At 35.5% G+C, this 27,777-nt stretch overlaps 1 protein-coding gene across 4 annotated transcripts in view; it reads left to right on the forward strand.

The window, feature by feature from the left end:
* TTK (TTK protein kinase) overlaps positions 1–18,880 on the forward strand; it is a 38,260-nt gene extending 19,380 nt beyond the window's left edge. For 2 of the 4 annotated variants that reach the window (XM_032484507.1, XM_006182095.2), the window contains exons 12-22: positions 771–907; positions 2,309–2,435; positions 5,126–5,218; positions 9,261–9,418; positions 9,552–9,703; positions 10,740–10,864; positions 12,474–12,554; positions 15,947–16,123; positions 16,476–16,560; positions 16,883–16,980; positions 18,398–18,880. In XM_032484507.1, coding sequence (XP_032340398.1) covers positions 771–907; positions 2,309–2,435; positions 5,126–5,218; positions 9,261–9,418; positions 9,552–9,703; positions 10,740–10,864; positions 12,474–12,554; positions 15,947–16,123; positions 16,476–16,560; positions 16,883–16,980; positions 18,398–18,484 — 1,320 coding nt within the window. In that variant the 3' untranslated portion in view covers positions 18,485–18,880. The remainder of the gene's footprint in view (positions 1–770; positions 908–2,308; positions 2,436–5,125; positions 5,219–9,260; positions 9,419–9,551; positions 9,704–10,739; positions 10,865–12,473; positions 12,555–15,946; positions 16,124–16,475; positions 16,561–16,882; positions 16,981–18,397) is intronic. The other 2 variants (XM_032484508.1, XM_006182096.3) reach the window with 1 other exon arrangement.
* The last annotated feature ends 8,897 nt before the right edge of the window (positions 18,881–27,777 follow it).

The following is a 27,777-nucleotide window of genomic DNA, read 5'->3' on the forward strand; positions in this document are numbered from 1 at the left end:
GAAAGACTAGTTTTCAGAAGCACAGAGTACTTGTTTTTTTTGTTTTTGTTTTTGTTTTTTGATATAATGTTTCCTTTAATCATTAACTTAGAAAACTGAAGAAGAAAAGAGAAACCTATTGTATTCACCCATGTTTTTAGTTTACTGTCCCCTTTCTTCTTTTCTGATGTTCCAAGTCTCCTTTTATCTTTTTCTTTCTGTTTAGAGAAGTTTTTAAGCCATTCTTATAAAGTAAGTCTGCTGGCAACAATTTCTTTTAGTTTTTCTTATCTGAGAATGTTTTTATTTCCCCTTCATTTCTGGAGGATATTTTACTGGATATAGGATTCTGGGTTTACAGTTTTTTTCTTTCAGCACCTGAAAAATGCCACGACACTTTCTTCTGGCCTCCATGGTTTCTGATGGAAGCTCAGTTGCCATTCTAATTGTTGTTCCCTTATAGGTACAAAGTACTTGTTTAGATAATAAAAGTTCAATGCTAGTTAGAATAGCCTTGATGAGAGAGGATATTAGATCCTAGTTTGTTAAACGATGCTCTGTGCTTTCCCTCTACTTGTAATCTCTTTGAGCAAAATAAAGCAGGCTTCAGAATTTAGAGTAAAAGAGTTATACTAAAAAGTTATTGAAAGTCTGGAATATATATGTCTATTTTAGCATGCTTTTGTATTTCATATTTTTACTTTCTTTTAGAAGTTATAATGTCTGTGAGACTGTTTATAGGTGACTAATTAAAAGCCCTAAATCATGATTATTTTTTTATTTTGGTTTAGCAGAAACAAACCACTTTTGAGCAACATGCCTTTTCAGTTTCAAAACAGTCGCCACCAATATCGACACCTAAATGGATTAACCCCAAATCTATTTGTAAGACACCCAGCAACAGTGCCTTGGATGATTACATGAGCTGGTAATTACTTTTGGTTCTTAGCTTGGTACTATAAAAATAACAGGGGCTTTGGGACCAGACAGATCTGGAAGTGAATACTGCTCTGCCACTGTAAAGACTTCGAATTCCTGTTATTTTTCTCAGCATCAGGTTTTTCATCAGTAAAAGGGCAGAGGAAGGTGACTATGAATATATTTTTAAGGATTGTTGTGACAATCTCTGTCCTATGTGATATGCTCTATACTTTTATACATATATGTCTATAGGCAGTACCTGTAAATACTATAAGTCTGCAGAACTTCTTGATGATCATGCATTGCTGCATAGATACCTCTTTGTAACTGAGAGAGAGATTTTAAAGGTTAACATTCTTACAGCTGATAAATGGTAGATATATTTTATAGCAAAGGAGGTGTTGATTAGAGGGTGATGGTTTCCGAAAGAGGTTGGTGGTCTGGGTCACATAGTTCTGGTGGTGTTCAAGACTGGAGAGGGTGGCAGGGAGGGGTGAGTGAAGAAGTTGGATAGTCGGTGCTGATTGACAGAGAACACAAAGGATATTACAAAAGCCAGTTAATGGCATTTCAAAGGAAGAAAAAAAGTGATGTAGCATAGCACATCCTTCAACTAGTAGCTATATTTTTAATGTATTTTTTAATGTCTTAGAGGATTACTGGAGTCCATGATGCCTTTTGCTTTTCATTTTCTTAATGTAATCCTTGATTTTAGTTAGAACTGGCCTTGGGGTTTTATAACCAAGTCTCTTACTTAATACAATTTTGCTTTATATTACCTCATTTTCATACACTTAGAATATTTTAAAGAATGACTGCTAACTAAAATAGTGGTATAGTTATTTCTTGTGAAGTTAGATTGTTTAGTGGCAACAGATATTTGTAGAATTCCTTTGTATCAAGCACTGTTCTTGATTTAGAAGATACAGTAGTGAATAAGACAAGCAAAGCACAAATGTGAGCTGAACAGCTTTATGCTCAAAGGCCAAACTACTCTGATGTAATTGGCTTTCAGATACTTCCATTGGTGGTTATAGAACATTATTGTTAAAAAGCATTTATAAAATCTATGATTGGCTTGGGCTGAGCTTTGCCTTGGCTAAATTCCTATCAAATAACTCCAACTCCATATTTTAAATGCCATCTTATGTATTTTAATAAAAAGAATTTCTTATCTGCGAACAAACAAGAGTTCTTTCTTGTTTAAGAAAGAATTCCCCCAAAATGAAATTTTTGGTGATGGTGTATCTAGGATAAATAACTCAGCTGTATTTTGAAAATTGACTTGGATTCTGCTTGATGTATCACATTAAAATTGGTATCTACCTTTTTAAAGCATACAAAATCTGAGTGACAATCTTGTTGTTAAAACTTTGCATGTTTTAAATTTTTAAAATATCTTTACTAGTTTTAGAACTCCAGTTGTAAAGAATGACTTTCCACCTGCTTGTCAGTTATCAACACCGTATAGCCAACTTGCCTATTTCCAGCAGCAACAGCAGCAAATTCCTGTTACTCCACTTCAAAATTTACAGGTTTGATAAGCTTTATTTATGATGGTATAATTTAAGTTATGAGCAATTTCAAAGATTTTTATCTTTACAGCATCTAATTGTTGAGAAAGGTGCTAAGGACTTGTCCATTCTTAGTCCCATCAGGCAAAACTCGTTTCTGATATCCTCATAAGGGTACCTCATGTTTGAAAGGTTAGTTACTGAAGAAGCTAATTAAGCTTTTTCCATTAACTAACCCAGAGTATCTAGTTTGAATCGCTAGATAGAAGTTATTTTGTAATCTAGGTTATTTTTTTATTCCATTTAACTATGTAAGCCAGCTGGTAGTGAGCAGCCTTATTTCATTATCTGATTAATATACAAGTAAATTTTTAAGGATATCAGAATAGAAATACTGGATGCTATTCGAATATATTATAAAGTAATTATTATAAAATAAGATTAAAATGTTTACTGGTGAGGCAATTGCATTGCCATCTGGAAAAAATGTGTTTAGGCACTCTCTTGACATTAATACTAAAGTTAGTTTATAATAACTACTTGAGTAGGAGCTTAATATTGGTAGAAAGTATAGCTTTGAAGAGAAACTGCTTGGTCTTGACTCGGCCTCACTACTTATCAGCTATGTGACCTTTTGCAAGTTAATTAAACTCTCTGTGCCCATTTCCTCATCTATAAAATAAGGATAATAGAGCTATCTACCCCATAGGATGAATGTGAAGATTAAATTAGTTAATATATATGTAACTCTTACAACAGAGCCTGATGTTTAGTAAATAATAAAAGTTAGTAGCAATTGTTTAATAGAACAGCAAAAAAAAACCAAAAACGAAAAAACCCAAACAAACCACAAGTAGTTAACTAATCAAGAGATTTTAATCAAGAAATTAAAAAATTAGCTGACAGAAAGTAGAACAGTTGTTACCAGGGGCTTGAGGGAGGGAGGGAGAAATGGGAGTTATTGTTTAATGGGTGTAGAATTTCAATAGAAGATGGTGAGAAGTTCGGGAGATGGATGCTGATAATGGTTGCACAACAATGTGAATGTATTTAATGCCTCTGAATTGTATACTTAAAAATGATTAAAATGGTAAATTTTATGTTATATAAATTTTACCACAGTTTTTTCAATGATGGAACAAAAAAAATTAGCTGCCAATAGGTTATACTAACTATGGAAAGAGGTAATAGTATTTTGAGGGTTGAATCAGCAGTGTAATAAATTACAAAGGAGACAGAGAAAGAGGATCAGGCTTGCCCATACATTGATTCAGAACACCTTTATTGAGCTATCACTCATGTCAGGCTCTGTTTGAGTTGAAATCTAAATGTCAAGCCAGACATGACCAAGTGAAGGGCCGAGGAACCAGTGTCTGGAGGAAATTGAAAAGAGGCTGGAGTGTGGTCAGCTCAGGAAGGAGCAGGGGTGATCCTGATGGTTCTGCAGGGCCCTTTATGTTTTACCGTAAAAGGGATGGGAAGCTGTGGAACAGGTGGGAGCAGGGAAGTGAAATGATCTTATTTGCATTTGGAGGAAATCCCTCTGGCCACAGTGAAGACGATGCTAAGGCTTGGGGGATGTCCCCTGTAGGAAACTGGACTTCATGTTGGTGTTGAGTCAGAATTACTTTATTCCAAAAACTGTCAGCAGTTAGGTGGAAGGACGTTAAACTGCTTTCTTCCCTCTCAGTAATGTTCAGCTTAAGGACAAGAGGAAGCTCCAAAAGGAAGAGTGGGGAGAGGGTAGCAAAGACCCCTGATGAAATTACAACTCAGTGAAAAATAAGGGGTACATATTTCAAAGCCTAACACACTCTTAGAGAACACATGTTTCATGACTCAACAGTGTGTTTCTTTCAACCCTGGAAGTTAAAGAAATTAGAATCCTTATCTTCTATATGATATAGAAGGAGAGCACATGAGAAATAGTCTACAATTGAGATCTAAAGCAGGACTTGGATGAATGAGGTTTATTCAGACCTTGTTTCAACTTGGTCAATCAGCTACTCAGGGCCTCTCTGTGTCTTCAGCTTCCTTGACAGCTCAGAATAAGTCCTCACAGCACTCCACCTATTGAAAGCATCTGTAGGTCCACGGAGAGCTTTAGCATCAGGGAAGGGAAGAAGGGGCACGTTGTATAGTACATTGGTTGAGAGTTTGCTAAGGAAGATGCTAATATTCAAATTAATCAACTTACTGAATATCACCCAGCAAAAAGGGGACATCGCTGAAATTTGCATTTGTCTGATTGACACTGGAACTCTTAGGACCTTAGCACACTGCTTCCTTTATAACGTAATCCTAAATGAGAAAAAAAGAGTATAGATGAAGTTGTGTTAATATACGTAAGTAAAGAACTTTGCGTAAGAAAAAAGAATAGATGTGAAAGATGAAAAGTAATGGCTTATGAGTTTGTGTGTTGGATATTAAGTGAGTTTTTCTCCCTTTAAGTTTTCTATTTATGTATTTATGTTAAGAAGTAAAGGCAAGTTAGATGGCCAGTCTTTGGAACTTTGCCTATATATTCATTTAATAAGTTTTTTTCTTTGGCTAAAGTATGTAGAGAAATTGCCTCTTTAAAATATTGGGACATATCTAATTACTTAAGATTTCAGATAATTTCAAAATTGGAAGCATTTCACTGTACTAAATGCAAGCTAGTTTCTCAAGCATGTTCTTCGAATCGTTGACTATGTATTTTAATTATTTAGATTTCAGCATCCTCTTCAACAAATGAATGCATTTCGGTTAAAGGAAAAATATATTCCATATTGAAGCAGATAGGAAGTGGAGGTTCAAGTAAGGTAAGTATCTTAAATAAGGAATGAATAAAAATGTTTTAAACTTTAGTTTCTTTGTCTTTTTATCTTCTGGGTCCTTTTTCTTAACTTCTAGAGACCCGTATTTCCCTTGAGCCAAAAAGTCCTTCTCATCCCCTTCTCCCATCCCCTCCCCTCAACAAATGGTGTATTTCTTCAGACCTGTCTCTCACTTCCAGTTCCCTGTTCTTCTCTGCAGTGTCCTATGATTCCATATTTCGTCTCTAAATAACATTAACATTGACTTGGGGATAGCAAATGATAGCTATGTATCATCCCAAAAGAACCTTTCTAAAAGTAAGTCAGACTGTGATATAAATAATTAATATGCCTAGGATGATTTAGCAGAGTTTTTGATTAATGGGTTTTGTTTTTGAGTTTCTCATTTCATAAAGAGTTTAGTAACAAATGGATTTCTAGAATTGAAATAGATCATTTCCTAAATTTATCTGAGTTCTAAATTTATATTGTTCTGATTCTCTGGAGGGAAGGCATCTCAAAAGAGTATTGTCTAAACTTACCATCTTCAGTTCTTCTCATTCTGTCCTCTTAAATCCATGTAAATCAGAGTTTCACTTTTACCTTTATTACTCAACAAAACAACTGTTATCAGAATCACCAGTGACCCCCATATTTTTGCCAAAACTAATTAACTCTGATTCTAGTTTACTTAGCATTTGGGACAGTCGATTATTCTTTTCTTGTTGAAGGTTTTTTTTCCACTTGGCCTCTTTCAGTGTTCCTCTTCTCCAGTTGGCCGTTCCTTTCCTGTCTTCCTCATGTCCCTGATGTCAGTGGTGCAATGCCTCTGAGCTCAGTCCTTGACCTCTTTTCTTCTCTCTAAACTCACTCACCCACTTGCTGCTCTTATCCAGTCTCATGGTTTTACGTACCATGTTTGTGCTGATAATTCCCAAACTTCTATTTCCAGCTCAAACTTCTCTGTTGAATTCCAGACTTGCATATCCGACTTGACTGCCCAGCATCTCTTTCTGGGTGTCTGTGAGATATTTAGAACTTAGTATATCCCAAGCAGAACTCTTGCTTCATAGTCTTTGCCATTTCAGTAAATTGGCAACTTCATTCTTCCAATTGCCAGGCCCAAAACACTGAGGTCAACATTGACTCCACTTACTCTCACACCTTCGTCTAGCCAATCAGCAGTCTTGTTGATTCTACCTCAAAACCTATCCAGAATCTCACTGTTCCTCACTACCTTCACCATTATCCCTTTGGCCAAAGCAACTTTATCTTTTACCTGGATTGTTACAATAGCCTTCTAACCAGTCTCACTGAATCAGCCCTTGCTGTCCTGCTTTATTTTAACGTAAGAGTTGATTTTCCTCCAGATATCCTCACATGTTTGCTCAAGTGTCCTCTCAATCAGGCCTTCGTTGACTGCATTCTAAAACTGCAGCTCCTGCCTTCCAGTCAGCACTGAGCTCCATTCCCCTCTCCTGCCTTATTTTTCTCTGTAGCTGATCTTCCAGTGTGCTCTGTAATTCACTTATTGGGTTTTGTCGTTTGTGTCCCCTTGCACTTGACTGTGAGTTCCATCGAGATAGGGATGTTCGTGTGGTTTGCTCACCGATGTTTGCTCCATTGTCTAGAACAGTGCCTCCGACACAGCAGAGCTTGAGGTATTTGTTGAGTGAATGGACTGTCCCTCGCTTCTCTAAGTTGTCAAGGATGATATCTGAAACAAAGCCTGCTGGGTTCATTTTAAGGTTTACTGTGATTTATGAATAAGGTGTGTTCATTACCACGTGTAGCTATTGTTCAATAGTATCAGTTTCTTTTCTGCATACATTTCCTTTGTTCTTTCCCTTGCCCCACATTTTAGGTGTGGCAATAAAGGAACAATGCAATTGATTTTTATCAACATATTTATTTATTTAGTAGCATGTCTTCAGAAGATGTAGAATAATCTTAACAGTGTTTGAAATATTTTTCCTTGGCAGATAATGAAGGTGTAAGCTTACTAAAGTCAAGGGCCAAGTGACAAAGCTATGACTGGCCCATATTTTCTTAGTGCAATTAAATTATTGTTTCATTCTTGTGATGGCATTGACAAAATCATCCTGCCTCAGGGGAAAGAGGGTAACATGCTTAATGAAACTAACACCATTATCCTCTGTCTAGTCTAGAATTTAGACAATGACCAGCTTATACGGTATCTAAAATAGATAAACAACAAGTTTACACTGTATAGCACAGGGAACTATATTCAGTATCTTGTAGTAACTTATGTTGAAAAAGAATATAAAAACGAATATATGTCTGTTTGTGTATGACTGAAACATTGCGCTGTACACCAGAAATTGACACAACATTGTAAACTATACTTCATTAAATATATATACATATATATACACGTACATGTATATAGATAGATAGACAGACAGATACACACACACACACACACATATACACACACAAATAAAAAAAAGTCATGGAGCTAATAGGAATGGTCAAAGCACCGATGTTTCTAGTTCATTCATTAACTTTCCATGAAACTGACAAATTATAACTCTGACACTATCTCTGAAATGGAAATAAAGGCTCCCTAATCCATCTCATCAGTTATTGCAAGAGTTTTGCTGGAGCAGGGCAATAATGGAGTAAAAGCATATAATGCAAAAAGTTGATTTAAAAGTTTTCATTTACTCAAAACTTTTGAAGATCTTTAATACCCTGCAAATCTTTTTTTCCCCATATGCCTAACAACTTCAGTATGTTTTGAAACATCCACTTTCTTCTGTCCTAATTGTCTTTAATGATGGTAGCTAACATTTGCTCCACTCCAAACACGTCACCTCAGCCATCCTTCCAACCCAGTATGGTAGGTACTGCTAACAACGTTTTAATTGTATTAAAACAGAATAGTAGATACTCTCAGCTCTCTGAGATTTATAACGTTGTTTACCTTATACAAAATGACTTTATGCTGTTTTAAAATTACTTTTCTCTTTCCTTGCTACTTTCTGCGCCTCTTGCCGTATCACTGTTTTATGCCCTTCCCCCTCTAATTTGTTTTGTGTGCAAGTAAAACCAGTAATACTTTGGTAGAGTTTTGCATTTAAAATAGAAGGAACTAAGCTGTACCTGCCAGACTGATGGATTCTGCTTATCAGTGCAGTTGCAATGCATGAACCTCATAAACACTTTGGCTCTTTTCTTGTTCCTTGCCAGTATCTGCTGGGTAGTCAAGGTTAGATGGCCTTCAGATAAATGATGTTTTACTTCAATGTGTCAAGAGATGAATGAATATAATTTTTCTTGCTTGCACTGGCATTTTGTATTTGAATTCTTGCATTTTAGAAGCCCCATTCCTGCTGTGTGTTTGCTGAAAGTTAGACACATTGGCAGTGTTTTCGAAATGTGTTATCTTTTCTAAATGTATTTTATATATATAAAATATATATATATATATCTGCCCTATCGATATTGCTTTGAGTTTGACTGTCATTACAGCCAGAGCAGTTTGACCTGGACCTCAGCTTGCTTACAGGAACATCTTGTTCCTGTCAGGTTGATTGTGAAAATTGGACCTGATCTGCTTTTTACAATCAAGCATTACTGATAGCTTACAATTAGTGCATATTTTTAAACATTCTCTACCACATAAATGAAATGGAATAAACACCATCTATGAAATGAACTGACTCTTTATTACAGCCCTTAGTCTTTAGCATTTTTTAATGTCTTTTTCTAAGGTTATTTCCCTGGTTGTAGCATCTAACAGAGTGTTAGGAATGTATATGAAATTTAAATTGCCTTTCTTATATATTGATACAGAAATATTTTAGTTTATGCCTGTGAGTCATTGAATGCCCATCATTGTAGGTAGTTCAGAATGTACTATTACTCTCCTAACATGTTTTTTCCCCTCTATACTCAAAATAAGCGCAGACATTTTAAAGTTATTCACATCAATAATCCTTAACCTAAGATTCTAATAAATGTAGAAATACTGTGACAATGTGTAAATAGCGCATTCTAAACTCTCCCTTGTTCTGCTCTATAGGTATTTCAGGTGCTGAATGAAAAGAAGCAGATACATGCTATAAAGTATGTGAACTTAGAAGAAGCAGATAGCCAAACAATTGATAGTTACCGGAATGAAATTGCTTATTTGAATAAACTACAACAACATAGTGATAAAATCATTCGGCTTTATGATTAGTAAGAATTTTTTTTTTAATTTAAAAAGAAAACTGTTTTTTGGCTTTAATTCTTAAGATAAATACTTAGTAAGTCTTAATAGTATAACCTAACTGTTTATTGTTCTGTTGTTTTTGTTTGTTTTTAATGGCAGTGAAATCACGGACCAGTACATCTACATGGTAATGGAGTGTGGAAATATTGATCTTAATAGTTGGCTTAAAAAGAAAAAATCCATCGATCCATGGGAACGCAAGAGTTACTGGAAAAATATGTTGGAGGCAGTTCACACAATTCATCAGCATGGTATTTTAAAAATCTCTTCATATTTAAAATTAAAATATTCACTAATAGTCTCATCTTAGAGAAATAAACCTATAATTTTAAATTGGTTATTGACCCTTTTAGACTAGATAAACCAAATATTTGGAAGTTTATTTAATAAGGATGATGGGGAAAAACCATTTCTTTAAAACACTGTTTAAGCAAAGAATATGGGGCATGAACTCAAGTCCCCACATCCATAAAACATCTATAACAAAATCTTTCTCAGTATTAACACAGTCCATAATCCTGGGTGTCCAAATGCTTGGATTGTAGCAGATCTGAGGCCTTGGGGTTCAGGCATCCTGAAAATTGGAGGTGTTTATTTCACTCATTCTCCTAGTCATTTTGTATTGTGTATTTTTTGTGGGAGTTTTTTTTTTTTTTTTTTTTTAACTATAAGCTCTACATTCTGGTTGGTTGTTTTACTTTACTTGGTCTTGTTCTTTTTAGGGCTTCTTTACCTTTATCTTATCTTTATTTTAAATAATTGTTAATGTGGATAATTGTAAATTGTCTCCTTGCGTCTCCCTTCCTATGAGTTAAAAGATAATTCACCAGTGGTCAGGGTCAGGCTGTAAGGATGGAGGTGTCAGGAGCACTAGGTTCTGTGATGGCAGTGTGATCTGGCAGGTCTCTCGTGGGCAGTGAATCACAGTGGTGAAGAGCATACACTCTGAAAACCAGACCACACAGGGTTCAATTCATGACACTGTTTCTTAGGCTGTGTGACCTTGAACAAATTACATACACTCTTTGCCTTAGTTTCCTCAACTAAAAATGGGGAAAATAATAGTACTCACCTCAGTGTTAGTATGAGGGTTAAATGATTCAATACAAGCAACAAACTTAGAATAGTGCCTGGCACGTAGCTGATGCTATATGTTTGCAGAATATATTAAAAATAAATACTAAATTTGATTGACTAAAGGAATCAACTCAGTGAGTAGATTGTGAAGTTTTTTGTGCTTAGAATATTTTACATGGTCTAATATTATAATGAATTTTTATTTTGAAGGTATTGTTCACAGTGATCTGAAACCTGCTAACTTTCTGATAGTTGATGGAATGCTCAAGTTAATTGATTTTGGAATTGCAAACCAAATGCAACCAGATACAACAAGTATTGTTAAAGACTCTCAGGTAAGACTTAATGGATGATTGGTTACCACACAGTAGAGTCCAGTTCCTTTTTACTTGTGTGTATTATTTTGCTTATGAGGATTTTATTTTTACCTACCTCATTTTTCAAAGGATTTGAAGCCTTTTTACAAGAATAGATACTATAACTATACAAACAAATTAAAACTATGATTAATACAATTTAGTATAGAAAGTCAAGGTCCAGTAGAAATACATCCAGCAATTTTGAATGATTTTCCTGTAGCTGAGATAGAGAAGCAGTAATGTCTGCCTTGGAAATCATCTTGGTCATTATCTAAAATTCACCTGAAACTGTCTCAGTTTCCTGATAGCAGTCTCAGTTTGTCTCAGTTTCCTGGTAGCAACCAAAGAGAGAATTGCAGTTACATGTTTTTCACTGCCCCTGAAGTCATATTATTTCATTCTTGCAGAGAAGTAAAGCTTTCCCTGTCATTTAAATTTGAAAAAAAATTCTTAAGTGGGCCTTCATATTGGAAGCACATTAATAAATACTGTACTCAACTGCATTTTTATAATAGGATATGCAATAGCAATCTTTTTTAATTGTTCTGCAATATACTTTTATTGTTTTACAAAATTACACATATAGAAAAGCCTTCTTTGTTATTTGACTGCATATTGACAAACCATAATTTTTTTTTTTGACAAACCATAATTTATATAAGCAATCTTCTATTGATAGATGTCTAGACGGGGTTCCTCTACCCTCACGTGTACAGTGAAGTGCTATACACATTGGTCATAGACATATGCATATATGTGAGTGTCTGCCTAAGCCTGTATCTGTAGCAGTTGTCCCCCCAAAAACAGATGATAACAACCAAAGAAGGACTGAAAATAATCCTGCTTGGAGCCAAGACCATATTTCCATGTATCCAGATTTCTGATGTGGATCTGCCTTAATCCTAGGTTTTTTTAGGAGCAGATGAACAGCATGCCCTTTAAACAATTCTGTTTGATAGTCACTTCTTTTTACATCAAAAATATGGCTGAACATTTAGTTGTAAATCAGCTTGAAGACATCTATGGGAAGGTTCTAAAGTGCAGATATTCCATGTTTGAAAGCAGAACTGTTTATTTTAGAATAGAATGAATTCATAGTAAGGAAGGCATAATCCTATTATGGAAATTGTTGCATGATTTAGATACACATCCCATCTCTATTTGAACATGAGCCCAGGGAATACTTAGAGACAAAGCTAGATTTTGGTTGGTTGGTTTAGTTTAGAAAAATGTTCTTGGTCTATTCCAGGACAGAAATAAGTGCTTAATCAATTCCTTCAAAGTTTATGGCCATTAATATAATTTTATCCTGGACAGTTGTATGGTAGATGCCCACCATAATCTTAAAAATAGCTCAGCATTCTGAAAGGAGTCAATTTTCTGATTATGAACCAAATTTATTTTGCTGGAGTTGCAAAGAAATTTGTGTCTTAGTATTTTTGTCAGTTACTTGAGTTTTTCAGATATATTACTGAAATCTAATTATCTAAGTTTCCAAGAATCTGACATTCGTGTTTTGAAAAAAATCTAAAACAATGAATTACTTCCACTGATTCGTGTTCTCTGTGATCTGTTTGACAAGTAGGTTGGTACAGTTAATTATATGCCACCAGAAGCAATCAAAGATATGTCTTCCTCAAGAGAGAATGGGAAATCCAAATCAAAGGTACTGTAAAGGTTACTTACATCTCATTTATCTGGCACCAATAGTAAGTGGACCAGTCTCTGAATAAACTTAATAGATAACTGAAAGTTATTTCCTTAAATTCTAAAACTTTTTAGGCCATTACAGAGACCTTGCTGTCTTAAGCAGATTGTCATGGGATTCAATTTTACCCTTTATTGACTTGAGATTGTTCTTTTAATATTGTGCTTTTAATATCATGTTGCCTCACGGTGAGCTCCTATAAGAAATGCACATAAGATTTTTTTTGAATTCTAAAATTAGAGGGAAAAACAGAAGACTAAATCAACTCTGATATGGACACTTTAAGTAACATTGAATTGATAACCTTTGAAGTCTTTTTTTGTTTTGTTTCAAAAAGTTGTTGGAATCCTCTCTGATGCTTACATTTATTTCTTACCATTTCTTCGTTTGTGAATTTTACATTTCCTAGTACAACTCTAGTACGTAATTTTTCCCAGCTACTTTTCCACTTATTTCACCATCTGAGTGAGCTTTTGTGTTAGCCTCATTGGTGCCCTTGTTGGGTCCGTTTTGCCTGCCCTGGTGCCCACAGCTTCTGTGCTAATCTTTCTTTCTCTACAGCAGTGTAACCAAGTGGATAACAAGCACACTGTGCAATACCTGCGTTCAAGTCATAGATCTCCTCTTCATTATCAGCTGTCTCTGTGACTTAACATGGCTAATTTCCTCATCTGTAAATGAGGCTTACAAATAGTACCTGTTTTAAAAGTAATTGAGAGGGGGAGGGTATAGCTCAAGTGGCAGAGCGCATGCTTAGCATGTACAAGGTCCTGGGTTCAATCCTCAGTACCTCCTTTAAAAAAATAAAATTAGTAGATAAACCTAAAAAAGCACACACACCCCAAAATTAATTAATTAAAGTAATTGAGAATTAAATGAGAAAGAATATAAAGCACTTAGTACATCGTCCAGCTCTACACAGTTGCTCCGTAACTGCTTTCACTTACTGAATTATATTTTCCTTTCTAGAAAATTGTGGCTTCCAAATTTCTTTCCAAATAACTGGCATAAAATTATGCCAAATAGTCTCTCTTTGTAAAAATTCTTTTTATATCTCTTTAGCTTCTCTTTTTCTTTGAATACTTAGATTCGTTGTCTTTCTCTTTTGTGTTTCTCTTCATTAGATTTGCCATGGTTTTGTTAACTTTAAAGAACCAAGTCTTAATTTTATTTATTTATTTGGGGGAAGGGTAGTAATTAGGTTTTTTCAATTTATTTTTAATGGAGACACTGGAAACGGCACCCCAGACCTTGTGCATGCTAAGCACACACTCTACCGCTGAACTATACTCTCCCCCTTGACTTAATTTATTAATTCTGTTTTCATTTGTTTTCTAATTAATTTCTGCTTTTATCTTTGTTATTTGTATCCCCTTTAGGTTTTTTTCCCCCTAGCTTCTGCATTTAAATAACTGCTTATTTAATTTTAGTATTCTTGCTTATAAGTAAAACGTTAAAACTGAATTTTACTTTAGCTGCTACTTATATGTTTTACTGTAGTGTTTCTTATTTTCATTAATTTCCAAAATTTTTAATTTCAGTTTTAAAATTGCTTTATTCTTTTTTACTTTAAAATAAAATTTATTTTGAACTGCATGTAGCGTTCAGATTTTTTTCAGCTATCAACTCAGTACTTTATTATGTAGTATTGGTAAATGTCAGTTCAATTGAATCACCTGCTGTCCAGTGGCCTTAGTGGTTCTGAATAGAAGATAAATTTTTATCCTGACATGTGGGGTAATCCTTGACATGAAAGAGCCCCAAACCCCTCCCAATCTAGCTCCGTTCTCGAATTGCTTTCCAGTGAACACCTGCTGGCTACTTGGGATTTCTGTTGTGAGGTCTGGCAGTCACGTTTGTTCCTTCCCTCTGCTCCAGACACCTCTACCATGCCGGACTTGTGGGTGGTGGTGGTTTGTCGACATTCTCATCCTGGGGTTCCCTGGTTCTGCTGTCAGTATTTTCCATATGTTTATGATTTTGTTACCAGGCTGCTCTGTCTTCTGGGGATTTGCAGAATTTGAGAAACTGGGCTTCCACAGCCACTGCCCTTTTCCCAGAATCTGAAATTCTTTTTAATCCATGATTTAGTATTTAGAAATGGACTTAAATTTTAAGTGATTAAATTGGAGGAAGAAGAGGTTTTGTTTGTTTTGTTTGTTTTGTTTTTTAATTTTCAGTTTGCTTTGTGTTCAGATAATGGAATCTATTCTATCTGTTATGTTCTGAAAGGGATGTTAAAACCCAACTCCCTTCAAAGATTTTAATATAGGTTTTTGCTCAGTTTAGTTCTATTGAATGTAGTTTCAGTGCATAGAATTTCATAACTATCCTCTCTTCTTGGGTGACTGTACCTTTTATCACTATAAAATGGCTTTTTCTCTTAAAAGCATTTTGCCGTGTCCTCTTCCTAATATTAACATTGCTGTCTCTGTTTTCTTTTCCTGTTTTTTTTTCCTTTTTGCATTTGGTTATATGGCTATTTCTTTTCTACCTTTCTGTGTCATCTGGTTTAGATTAATCTTTTGTGGAAAGCATGTGGTTCCCTTTTGTTTTAATGTGTACTGAGTATCCATCTTTTAAAAGAGGAGTCTAGCCATTCTCATTTATTATGCCCACTGCTGTTTGGTCTTATTCATGTTCTTTTTAAAGTCAAAAGTGTAATTGTAATATTGCATTATTTCTGATGAAATTATTTAATACAAAGAATATTTAGTAATAAGTAATATTTATTGAGTACTTACTGTAACCAGAAACCATTCTCTACGCTTACCCGTATCTCATGGTTATATTATTTAATACACATGAAAATATACTTTAATTTTTTCTGTTTTAGAGGTGAGAACACAGAGATGCATAGAAATACCAGCTAGTGATAAGGCCAGGATTCAAGCCCAGCCCAGCCTGGCTCTATAGTTTGTGTTCTTGGGTTTAGGATAGCTCAACTTAAATAACTTTTTAAAAATCTATACATACTTATATATTATGAATTTATGTAAAAGTTTATTGTAATCCAGGAATTTGGGGGAAAACAAATAAATTTAAAATTTGCAATTATGCTTTTTAGTTTTATATTTTCACAGGCTGATAAGAATGTAATTTTTTTTTGGTTGAAATATTTTAATTATGAGTTTGTTGAATGATATAAAGTGAAACTCATCTCTTTTGATAAAATAATCAAATGGAATAAAAACTAGAAAAGAATGTTTTGTTGTATGAACATAGTCTAATACTTGTACATTTACTGAGGTTTAGTAATGATTTTAAATATTAGGGTGTATATGTTTGTATATATAATATTCCTTTTAATTTTATATTAAAATGACAGTAACTTTTTTTTTTTAACTTAGATAAGCCCCAAAAGTGATGTTTGGTCCTTAGGCTGCATTTTGTACTACATGACTTATGGGAAAACACCGTTTCAGCATATAATTAATCAGATTTCTAAATTACATGCCATAATTGACCCTAATCATGAAATTGAATTTCCTGATATTCCAGAGAAAGATCTTCAAGATGTGTTAAAGGTAATATAAATAGTATATGGTTATAGAATAACTGTATTTCATATAGTACTTAATGGTTTACTTAAAGAAATAGCTGAAATGATTGGAATTATGTAACTGGCTTAGATATAACTAATCTATTGAAAGGAATTGCTGACTGAATTAGCTTTTTAAGGAATGTGAATTTCACTTTGAAGATATTTTAAAACTTATGAATATTTGGGGATTTTGCCAAAATGACTTGTAAAATCTTGTAATTTCTAAGTAGACTCTCTAGAAAGGCAACTTCTATAATATGATGTGATCTGGGAAAATATCAATATTGCATGAGAAAATGTGCTTTTTTAAAAAAAATTAATCTTTATGTTTACAGTGTTGTTTAATAAGAGACCCTAAACAGAGGATATCCATTCCTGAGCTTCTGGCACATCGATATGTCCAGATTCAAACCCATCCAGGTACTTCTTTAAAAATAAATTTATTACTAAATTACTAATATAAACAGCCTTTTAACTGTAATGAAAAACAGAGTCTGAATTGGCTGTTCTTTTCCTGCCTGCTTTCTTCCTTAAGGAAGCTCCTTAATGCTAAATACAAAAATAAATGAAATCACCTTTCTTTAGCCTGGCATTCATTTTTACTTACCCTAGGTAAGGGGTTATGATCAGTGATAAATTACAGGAATGCCAGTTATTGTGCTATTATTAAACAGAATACATATTTATATATGAACTAATGTTTTTCTTATTTGATACCAGTGTGTTATTATATTTTTTACAGGAAACCAGATGGCCAAAGGAACCACTGAGGAAATGAAACATGTTCTGGGCCAACTTGTTTGTCTGAATTCTCCTAACTCCATTCTGAGAGCTGCTAAAGTAAGTATGTCTGTTCTCTGTCTACGCTAATTTTAATTGTTTTGCATAAGTTAATGAGTTAGACACTTAAACAGGTAATCCAAAGGAAAGCTAGCCCAACCATCAGATCAGCTATAAAGTATTTTACTATATTTAATACTTAAAATGTGATTTTTGACAAATATTTATTTGATTTACATTCTTACTGTGCAGACAGCACAATTGAAAATGGATTGTCATGTAAGGTACATTCAAAGGATTACTCTCAGGTCTTAACTGGAATAAATTTAATAATATCTTTCATATCAACACCATTTTTAATACAGCTTTTCAACGGGCTTCTTCTAGACAATTTTTTTCTTAAACCATATTTATCACATGCAGGGGACTCCTGTGAAGCTGTATGTAGCAATCAGTACATTTCTCAAAGCAAGTGTCTCAAGCCCTTGAGTCTCCCAATCTGCACCCTGATTTTCGGATCTCACCGCCATCAAACTCCTAGTCATTTCTAGAACACTATGTATGTTTATTCACCTTAGTTACTAATTATATAGTTCAGATAATGTTATTGTAAAATTATGGGAGCTTAAACTAAAAACATTCTTAGCTCTCTGGATCGGGGGAAAGCCAATCTAAGATGTTAAGAACTTGGATACATTTGTGGAGAAATTTATAATATATTCACTATTGTATTTGCATTCATATGATATAAGGTAAATTTTTTTCTGAAGTTTTCTTAAGTGCTGATAGCTAAATCAATGGCTTTAGGAATTAAAATTGGGCAAAATTTGTTTTGTAATTTTTCTCTGTATTTCATATCTCTGTGGTTTAAATTTCTACCAGTGTATTGTTTAAAGCCTTTAATAAGTAAAATTGAGGTTTATTAGTTATCTTTATCAGTAAGGTTATGTGATCCTTGATGGCAAAGATATCTTTCTTTCATTTTCATAAATTAGATGTTGACTAGCCTTAAATCCTTTATTAATACATAGATTTTAATATAGCTAATTATGCATATCTATATAATAATTGTATGATTTTTTTAAATGTCCTCTGTTTATTAGTTTAAATATCAGCTGAAAGTATATTGCCTGATGAGAATATTTTACAGTATAGGAATTTACCTAAGACTGGCTTTATTTAAGAAAAAGTAAGGGAGATCAAGAAGGCCTTGAGGATGCACATATATATTCTTACAGCTGTTGCATTTTTTCCTACAGAAAGATTATGCCACATGTCATGATAGGTGATTCTTAAGCCAAGCTAGGTGTTTAAATTTTTTAATTATCTCTTACAGTTTATAAAATAATTTCCTAATTATAAGAACAAGAGAGAAATTTATTACAGAGTAGAATATGTAAAGTTGTATTTATTAATCTGATATGATAATACATTGAATTTTAAAAGTTACAAAGCAAATTTATGTTTTTAATTTCAGACTTTATATGAACACTACAGTGGTGGTGAAAGTCATGATTCCTCTTCATCATCTAAGACTTTTGAAAAAAAATGGGGGAAAAAATGATTTGCAGCGACTCATAAACTGTCAGGTGTCACCTGTACAATGTACTGGACTTTCATACCCTTGAATCTCTTGGAGATCTCTTGAAGATAACTTCACTCTGAAATATCATTGGCAGAAAATTTCAGTGGATTATCCTCAAAAGAAAACTGTAAAAACAATAACCAGAAATGGCACTGTATATATTAAATTGTAGAACTGTTTTCTCTTTTATGCTTTCCTGTAAATCTACTTGATATTGTTTCACACTTGGAATAGTGGGTAGAAAACTGAAATATATTCTGAAGAACTATGTACATAAGGTTTTGTATAGTATAAAATGACACTAAAATGTCAAAGTTGTAAAATTGTTTTCTTCGTGCAAATGTATTATTGGTGTGGCAACAGAATTCTTAATTAATAAAAATAGGATTAAGGGAAAACATGAGAGTAGACCTAGTAAATGAACTTCAGGGGGAAAAATTCCAAAGGGTTTGAATTCTAAAATAGATTTCCTAAATTGTTTTATGGCACTGATAATAATAGTCCAGAGTTTTAGGGCCGTATTTGGCTCTTTTAATTCTCCCTTTGACTCTTCATAACATCTGTTGTTTTTGGTGGTCAGAGTATCATGCTGGATCCTGTGATGGTAGGCTGTATAGGGCGTGACCTCATTGTACGACTCACTTGGTAATGAGTTATTACAAATGTGGTCCCAGAATTTCTGACTCTGAATCTAACAGATTAATGAAAGATGTTACAATGTAGTATTCTTTTCCCCAATTTTTCTCTAGATTTCAATAGACCTTTTTAAATTAAGACTTTATTTTTAAAACAGTTTTAGATTTACAGCAAAATCGAAGGAAAGGTACAGAGATTTCTGGTTTAACCTCTGCCCCAAACATGCATAGCCTCCCTCCTCCATTATCAACATCCCCCACCGGAGTGGTACTTTTGTTACATTTCATGAACCTACACTGACACATCATAACAATCACCCAAAGTCCATAGGTATACATTACGCTTCACTCTTGGTACGCATTCTATGGACTTGGACAAACATATAATAACATGTATCCATCATTATACAATTATAAGAGTATTTTCACTGCCCCCCAAATTCTCTGTGCTCCAGCTAGTCTTCCCTCCGGTACCCTCAACCCCTGGCAACTGCTGATCTTTTTACTGTCTCCATAATTTTGCCCTTTCAAGAACGGCAGAGTTGGAATTATACAGTATGTAGCCCTTCAGATTAGCTTCTTTCACTTAATAACATGCACCTTCAGGTCTCTTCATGGCTTGAGAGCTCATTTCTTTTTAGTGCCTAATAGTATTCCATTGTCTGGTTGAACCATAGTTTATCCATTCAGCTACTGTAAATCATCTTGATTGCTTCCAAATTTTGGCAATTATGAATAAAGCTACTATAAACATCTGTATACAGGCTTTTCATGTGGACATGTTTTCACCAACTTTGCATAAATACCAAGGAGCATGATTGATGGATTTGTATGGTAAGTATATGTTTAGTTTTGTGAGAAACTGCCAAACTGTCTTTGAAAGTGGTGGTACCACTTTGCATTCCCTCCAGCAGTGAATGAGAGTTCCTGTTGCTCCACATCCAGCATTTGGTGTTGTCAGTGTTCCAGATTTTGGCCACTCTGGCAGATTTGTAGTGGTATCTCATTGTTCTTTTAATTTGCACTTCCCTGATGACATGTTGTGGAGCATCTTTTCATATGCTTACTTGCCATCTGATGTCTTCTTTGGTGAAATCTTTACTCCATTTTTGTGTCTTTGCTCCTTTGTCAAAGATCTGTTAACTCTATCTGGGCTTTCCATTCTGTCCCATTGATCTGTTTGGCTCTTCCTTCACCATTACCGCACTGTCTTGATTACTATAGTATAGGAAGTATACTATACTTGATTCCTACACTATAGGAAGTCTTCAAGTTAGGTAGTGTCAGTCCTCCAATTTAATTCTCCTTCAATATTGTGTTGGCTATTCTGAGTTTTTGCCTTTCCATATAAACTTTAGGATCTGTTGTCAATATCCTTAAGAAAACTTGCTGGGATTTTGGTTGGGATTGCATTGAATCTATAGGTCAAATTGGGAAGAACTGACATCTTAACAATATTGAGTCTTCCTATCCAAGAACATGGAATATTTCTCCATTTATTTAGTTCTTCCTTGATTTCATTCATCAGTTGTGTAGTTTCCCTTATATAGTACATTTTTAGAAATACCTGAGTATTTCATTTTGGGGTGTGCTAGTGTGACCAGTATTGGGGTTTTTATTTCAAATTCCACTTGTTCTTTGCTGTTATACAGGAAAATGGTTGACTTCTGTGTATTAGCCTTGTCTCCTGTAACCTTGCTATAGTTGCTTATTTGTTCCAGGAATGCTTTTGTTGATTCTTTTGAATTTTCTACATATATAATACTGTCAGCTGCAAACAAGATCGTTTCATTTCTTCCTTCCCAATCTGCATACCTTTTATTTCTCATTAGTTAGCACTTCCAGTATGATATTGCAAGAAATAAGGGGACTTCTTGTCTTGTTTCTGATCTTAGTGGAAAAGCTTCATGTTGCTCACTGCTAAGTATGTTTGCTCTATGTTTTTTGTAGATATTCTTTATCAAGTTGAGAAAGTTCTCTATTTCTAGTTCGCTGAGAGTTTTTGTTGTGAATGGGTGTTGGATTTTGTCAGATGTTTTTTCTGCATCTATTAATAGTGATTGTATGATTTTTCTTTTTCAGTCTGTTGATGTGTGATGGATTACCGTATGGCTGTTAGCATAACTGACACCATCTTGGGCCCTTACAGTTTCTCCTATCCTGCTAATCCTACCCAGGATTATACTGTGCAGTAAATCACTTCTCGCTCTCATCAAGAGCTTTGTAATTAATAGGTATTATTTAATAATCATTAGGACCAGGTAGCTTGCATGCACTGTTAGCCCCCAGACAATGATGAAAACCTTTGCTGATGCATTCCCAGTGCCCATGAGACTACTTACCCTTTCATAAGTCTTGACTTAAGAATGCATGTCTTTTTCCAAACACTTACCCCATACCCTAGGTTAACTATAACATTGTCCCAATGGCCCCTCGTAGTGTAGAATGTAGCTGCGGATGCTTCCAGATCATTATCTGCCCATCCCAATCCCACCTCAGGACTGAGTTACCCTATAATAAACCAATCCATTGATTATATGGAGCTACCTGCCTCATTTTCCTGTCTCAAGATGTCTTTTCACTTCACTAAGCATGCTTGTTTCCTCTGTCCTCTAACAATTAGTTGATTTTTGAGTGTTGAACTAGTCTTGCATAACTGGGATAAATCCCATTTGCTTGTGGTTTTTATATATATATATATATATATATATATATATATATATATACACACACACACACACACACATTGTTGAATGTTATTTGCTAATATTTTGTTGAGGATTTTTGTATCTCTATTCATGAGTAATGTTGGTCTGTAGTTTTTGTCTAATGTCTTTGTCCGGGTCTGGTATTAGGGTAATGCTAGCTTCATAGAATGAGTTAGGAAGCGTTCCCTCTGCTTCTGTCCTCTGAAAGAGACTGTAGAGAATTGGTATGATTTCTTCCTTAAGTATTTGGTAGAATTCACTGGTGAACCCACCAGGGCCTGAGCTTTCTATTTTGGAAGGTTATTAATTATTGATTCGATTTTTTAGTAGATATGTACCTGTTCAGGTTATTTATTCTTGTGTGAGTTTTGGCAAATTGTGTCTTTCAAGAAATTAGTGTATTTTATTTATCAAATGGTTATCAAATTTGTGAGCATAGAGTTGTTCACAGTAATCCTTCATTATCCTTATAATGTCCAAAAGATCAGTAGTGATGCCCCTTCTCTCTTTTCTGATATTAGTAGTTTGTGTCCTCTTTTTTTTCTTAGTTAGCCTAGCCAGAAGCTTATCGATTTTTATTGATCTTTTCAAAAAATCTCTTGATTTTATTCATTTTTCCCTTGTTGATTTCCTGTTTTTAATTTCATTGATTGTTGCTATAATTCTTAATATTTTTGTTTTCTTCTGCTTACTTCGGATTTAATTTGCTTTTTTGTTTTTTTAGTTTCCTAAAGGACAAACTTAAGTTACTGATTTTAGATCTTTCTCATATATGCATTCAATGTTATAAATTTTCCTTTATGCATTACTTTTACTGCAAATTGTGTTTTATTTTTACTTATTTGAAATATTTTAAAATTTCTCTTCAGGGTGTGAATATTAGGAGGCAGAGATCATCGCAGGCCATCTTTCAGGCTCCTTACCAGTAAATGTTAGCTCTTTTCATGATTTTTTTTTCTATTTTGTATAGATTTTTTAAGTTGTCCTTGGGAATGTTGGCCTAAATTACCTTTTCCCTTGCTTCTTAAAAATAATTTTATCACATACATAAATAGTCTTAGGCAATATTCTGGTATCTCCTTAATTTGTTCTTAAAAAATCAGATGTTCTATGCAAAAATAACTTCTAACCAGAAGCCTATTTTCTACTATGTTAAATGGGAAAATTATAATGTGTTGCATGTTTTCTAAAATAGTAAAATATCTTTAGCAAAGGGACACACTATCAAGTTAGGAAGACAATGTTGCAAATATCATTTTTTTCTATTATTATATCCATGTTTGCCTTGTAAATATCAAGGCTATTTCACTAGATGCATACAGACTTAGAATTTTTTATCTTTGTGAAAAAATACATTCAAGGGGTTTCTACCCTGTAATTCAGGACTTCCCAGGACTACTGGGCACTGAGTGATGCAAAGAGAATACAAAGATTCTGTTTTTTCTTGCTTTGTCACTTTGGACGGACGGTTTTTATTTTACTTTCCCCAAAATAGTTACAGATAACTTCGGGTTGCTCTCCATGGTCCTTCCCCTTCTTTCTGTTTTTCTCCCTTCCTCTCTGCTCTGCTTCTCCCCTTTTACCTCCAGAAAGACAGCGTAGTGTATGGAAGAGGGAAATGTATTAGTAATTACACTATTTAGTTGCTTAATAGTTAAAATAAGAAATAACCTTTATTGTGTTACAGTGTTTGTAGAGCTATAATATATGTACTATGTATAGAATATATATAGAACAATTTTGTATGTTATGATGTTAGAAATACACTAAATCAGTGCATTTGAGAGAATAAGGTGAGAAAGGTCCCTGTAGACACAGGTGAGGTAAGGAGGAGGTGACTGTGAATGGTTGTTTGCCTTCTGGCTAGGACTCCAGCAACGAATTAAGGCAAGAACACAGCTGGCATCCAAGCAAGTGGAGCAAGAACACCTAATCCCATCACCCTGGGTTGGTTACTGATCACATTTGGCATATTTGCACAATTGAGATAATACATTAATAATTTCCTACTCGTTTTTTTCACCTGCCTTTCTCAAGCATTTTCCTAAGTCATTTAAACCCTTCATAAATAGGATTTTGATTCCTGTGAAATATTCTCTCTTGTGAATGTACAAGAATATTTCCCTATTTTTTACTTTGTGTAAAATAATTCAGAATAAACCTCTAAAAAGTTGTTTTGTTTCTAAAGAACGGAAGTTAACTTCTGTCCTAAAACACAACTCCTAGAATAAATCCAGAAATAAAGATCGTGATACCATGATGGATTTGTGTGTGTGTGTGTGTGTGTGTGTGCGTGCGCGCGCGCGCGCGCACGCATTTGCGCTATGAGCAATTTGATATCAGATTTGGAAATTGTTGAGACCTGATTTTATTTTCAAGCCATCCCTGATGTGTAGTGGCCAACCCAATACATTTATAAGTGGATTTAATTAAACAGTATTTTAGGGAGAAGACAAAGGCTGTCTAACCAAAAAATTCTGTTGGTTCCACTTTCAAGATTGATCTAGAATTCAAATGGTTGTCACCAACTTGGATCATTGCAGTAACTTCCCCACCGTTCTCTCTGCTTCTGCTCTGATCCCTGTGCACTCTGCTCTTTCCAGATCATCCAGAGATTTGCTCCTCTGCCCAATACCCTCCCACTGAGTCACGTCTAATTTAGAGTAAATGCCCGAGGTCTTGAAGGCTGGGTCTCTCCTGCCATGTGGGGCTGTATCTGGTCCGGATTAGCCACACCCCTGCCTTATAGCCCTTGGGCTTGCTGATCCTTCTAGAAAGCTTTCCCCTCAATAGTCACTAGGCTGGTCCCTCATCTCCTTGTGTTTGTTTAAATGTCATTTTCCTACTAAGGCCCTCCTTAAATAGCATATTTAAAATTATAATCCCTCCTGCTCCCTCTGCTCCATAATCCCCTTCCTTGCTTTATTACTTTTAATAGTATTTATCCTTCTAACATTCTCTGTAATTGATTTAGTTGTTTTACTGTTCATCTCCCTCCATTGTAATACCAGTCCAAGAACGCAACGTTTTTTTTTGGTTCTATTCACTGCTGTATTCCCAGCACCTAATGCAATGCCTGGCCCATTGTTGCCGCTTGATAAATGTTGGTTGAAATCATGAATAAAAGCTTTTCTTCCTGAAAAGAAAGAATTATAAAACATTTCTTACAGAGAGATCATAGGAGTTTTATTAGCAAACTGTGGCTAGCCCAGCAGACAGCTGTCACCCTGAGAGACAAAATGAGGTGTCCATCACCCAATCTGTATGACCTAGTGTGCAACATGGGGAGGTGAGGAACAAAGGATGCGCGCAGGGGCAGACCCTTTTTCCAGACAAGCCCTTGATGGACCAGGAGGATTGAATACAGAATTAGGATCTGCCTTTCCACGGAGGCATCCCATGACATACGGCTCCAAATAAAGTATTCCTATGTTCAAATAAACTAAATAAACTTAAGTCCCTGCCCTGTCTCTAGGTGCTTATTTCTGTTTCTCCTCTTCCTAAGATATGAGGAGGTTTTTTATTTTTTTATTTTTGGCGGTAGCCCAAATGTCCTGGCATTGACTTGCTAGTTCTCCCTGACACCATGGGAGAACAAATTCATGGAAGCGGTGACAAGACATGAGGGACAAGCAGTGAACCTGGTTGTGCCTGCAGCTCAGGGAGGCCGGTGAGGGTGGGCACAAGTCGCCCTGCCTCCCCACCTGCTCTGGTGCTGTCCCTATGGGGGGGCCCCCAGCGCCCCTCTCTGGTATGGACTCCCCAAGGGTGAACTCATCATCACCAGATGTTCTCTGCATCCAAGGCTGGAGGCTTCCTCCTCTCCACCCACCAGAGCTGGCCCCGTTCTCCAGAGAGCTGGAGAGGGCCCCCTCATGGTAAGGCCCAGAGGTACTGACGGTGCCGCTCAGCCCAGAAGTTTGGAAGCATGTGGCTTAATGAGTCAAGGTTCACAGCCCCCCGGGTGGGTGTGGCGCCACAGTGACAACAGTCGTGGTTCTGGTCCTGGGCAGGAATTTCTGGTTTGGGTGTGAGTCTGCACCAGTGACTGATTTGAAACAATGCTATAAGGCTGAGCCAGGCCAAGGCTTGCTAAGTAGGTCGGGTCAGGTTGGAAGACGCGGCCAATCACTGGTCACCCATTCTGCATTTCCTTTGCTCCCGTCGGACTCCCTGCTCCCTGACACTTTTGCCATTCCTGCCACTCCCCTCCCTGTGCTCTCCATGCTTACTCATCATCTCTGAGTCCTCAGCAGTGGAACCCAAGTCTGACTCCTGAGCACGGCCCAGAGCTCTCTCCTCCCTCTGAACTTATTCTGGTCTCATAGACTCATATGGTCTAAAGCACTCATCTACCCCCTGTTTCTCCCACCTAGTATTGACAGCTATCTCTTTATGTATATGGATCAATTTCCCCAAACAGACGATAAGCTTCTTAAGGTTTTATAACATTACACTCACAATGACTAATTACTTTCTTATCTTTCCATCGGTCTTTCCAAAACTGGCCTGATAATAAGAAGACAAATGGGGCTCAGAGCCCAGGAGAGACCAGCAAGCAGAAGGAGGAATGACAGGAAAACAGTGCAAGTGGACGGTTTGATTTAAACAGCACCCTGCTTCTCCTGGGAGGAGCATGTCACCCGAACGCCAGGTGATGAGTAGAAATCCAGGTAGTAAGGTGGGCACATGAGTAGGAATCAAGGGAGATGATGATGAAATAAAAATCCCCTCTATCATGTCTCATGCTGAGTGATTTTAACAGTCATGAACCCCCTGGAGCCAAGGAATTGCTTCCTCCCTGAGTCAGACCTTCCAGAAATGCCTAAGAGTACCATCTCCTTCTTAGAGTGGTTATCACTCAGGCCAACCTGTGTCACCCTGTAGGTGAAGAAACTGAGCCCAGAAAATTAACAACTTGCCCCTATGACACATGGCTGTTCATTTTCAGAGAGAAAACTAGAATCCAGATCTCCTGACTCCACCATCCTAGGCCTCTTTTTTAAATTTTAAATATCTACATCTTTTAAAAAATAATTACATTATTTTTTAAGAGTCTATATCTTAGGCATCTTTATTTTATCTAGACAAGAATAATTAATACCTAACCTGATCCCAGATTTTCAAAAGTGAGATCTAATTCTAAAACGTACTTAGTAACTGAGATGAACTTAAATAATAATGTAAAAGCAGGTGTCACAGTGACTGTCATAGGCTTGGCCTTTAATGTCTGTCTGTGCTTCCTGTCTTTGAATTATAATTCAGGTCCTCTCCTGAAAGTTTAGCCACTGTCTACATAACTAAGGACATTGGCTTTGGAGTTATTTGGATCTGAATTTGAACCCTGGCTCTGTCGTGCACCATGTAATTTTATTCTTAATTGATTACTCTTCCAAGCCTTATTTCTCTACCTACAGAATAGTAGGACCTTGTATGATTGCTCTGAAGAGTAAAGGTAACGAAGCTTGAAAGTGCTTAACACAATGCCAGGCATTTAGTAAGTACTTAATAAACGAGTTATTTTTATTATTGCTATGCAATGAAACTTTAGTCCAATCTGTACCTTCTCATAAAGAGGCAGCAAGGGGAAGAGAGTGGTGCCTGTGGCAACTACCTGAATTTGAATCTTGGACCCGGCACTTAATACTTGTATGATCTTGGAAATGTTACTTAATTGTTCCAAGCCTCAGCTATTACCTCTGTTTTACAGATAAAGACACTGTATCCAATTCGCAGGGTCATTGTAGGCAATGAATGAGTTACTATATGAAAAGTGCTTAGAACACTGCTTGGCACAGCATAAATGCTCAATAAATATTAGCAGTCATCAATTTATTTCTTCCTATATTTTTTGGCCTTGAGATTTTTCTGACTTTGAACAGCTCTTTTTCTCTTGGCAAGGCTGCACTTGGAAAACTCCTTCTCATCT

Source organism: Camelus ferus, chromosome 8 (genome assembly GCF_009834535.1).
Source record: "Camelus ferus isolate YT-003-E chromosome 8, BCGSAC_Cfer_1.0, whole genome shotgun sequence".
In the NCBI taxonomy this organism is placed as follows: Eukaryota; Metazoa; Chordata; class Mammalia; order Artiodactyla; family Camelidae; genus Camelus; species Camelus ferus.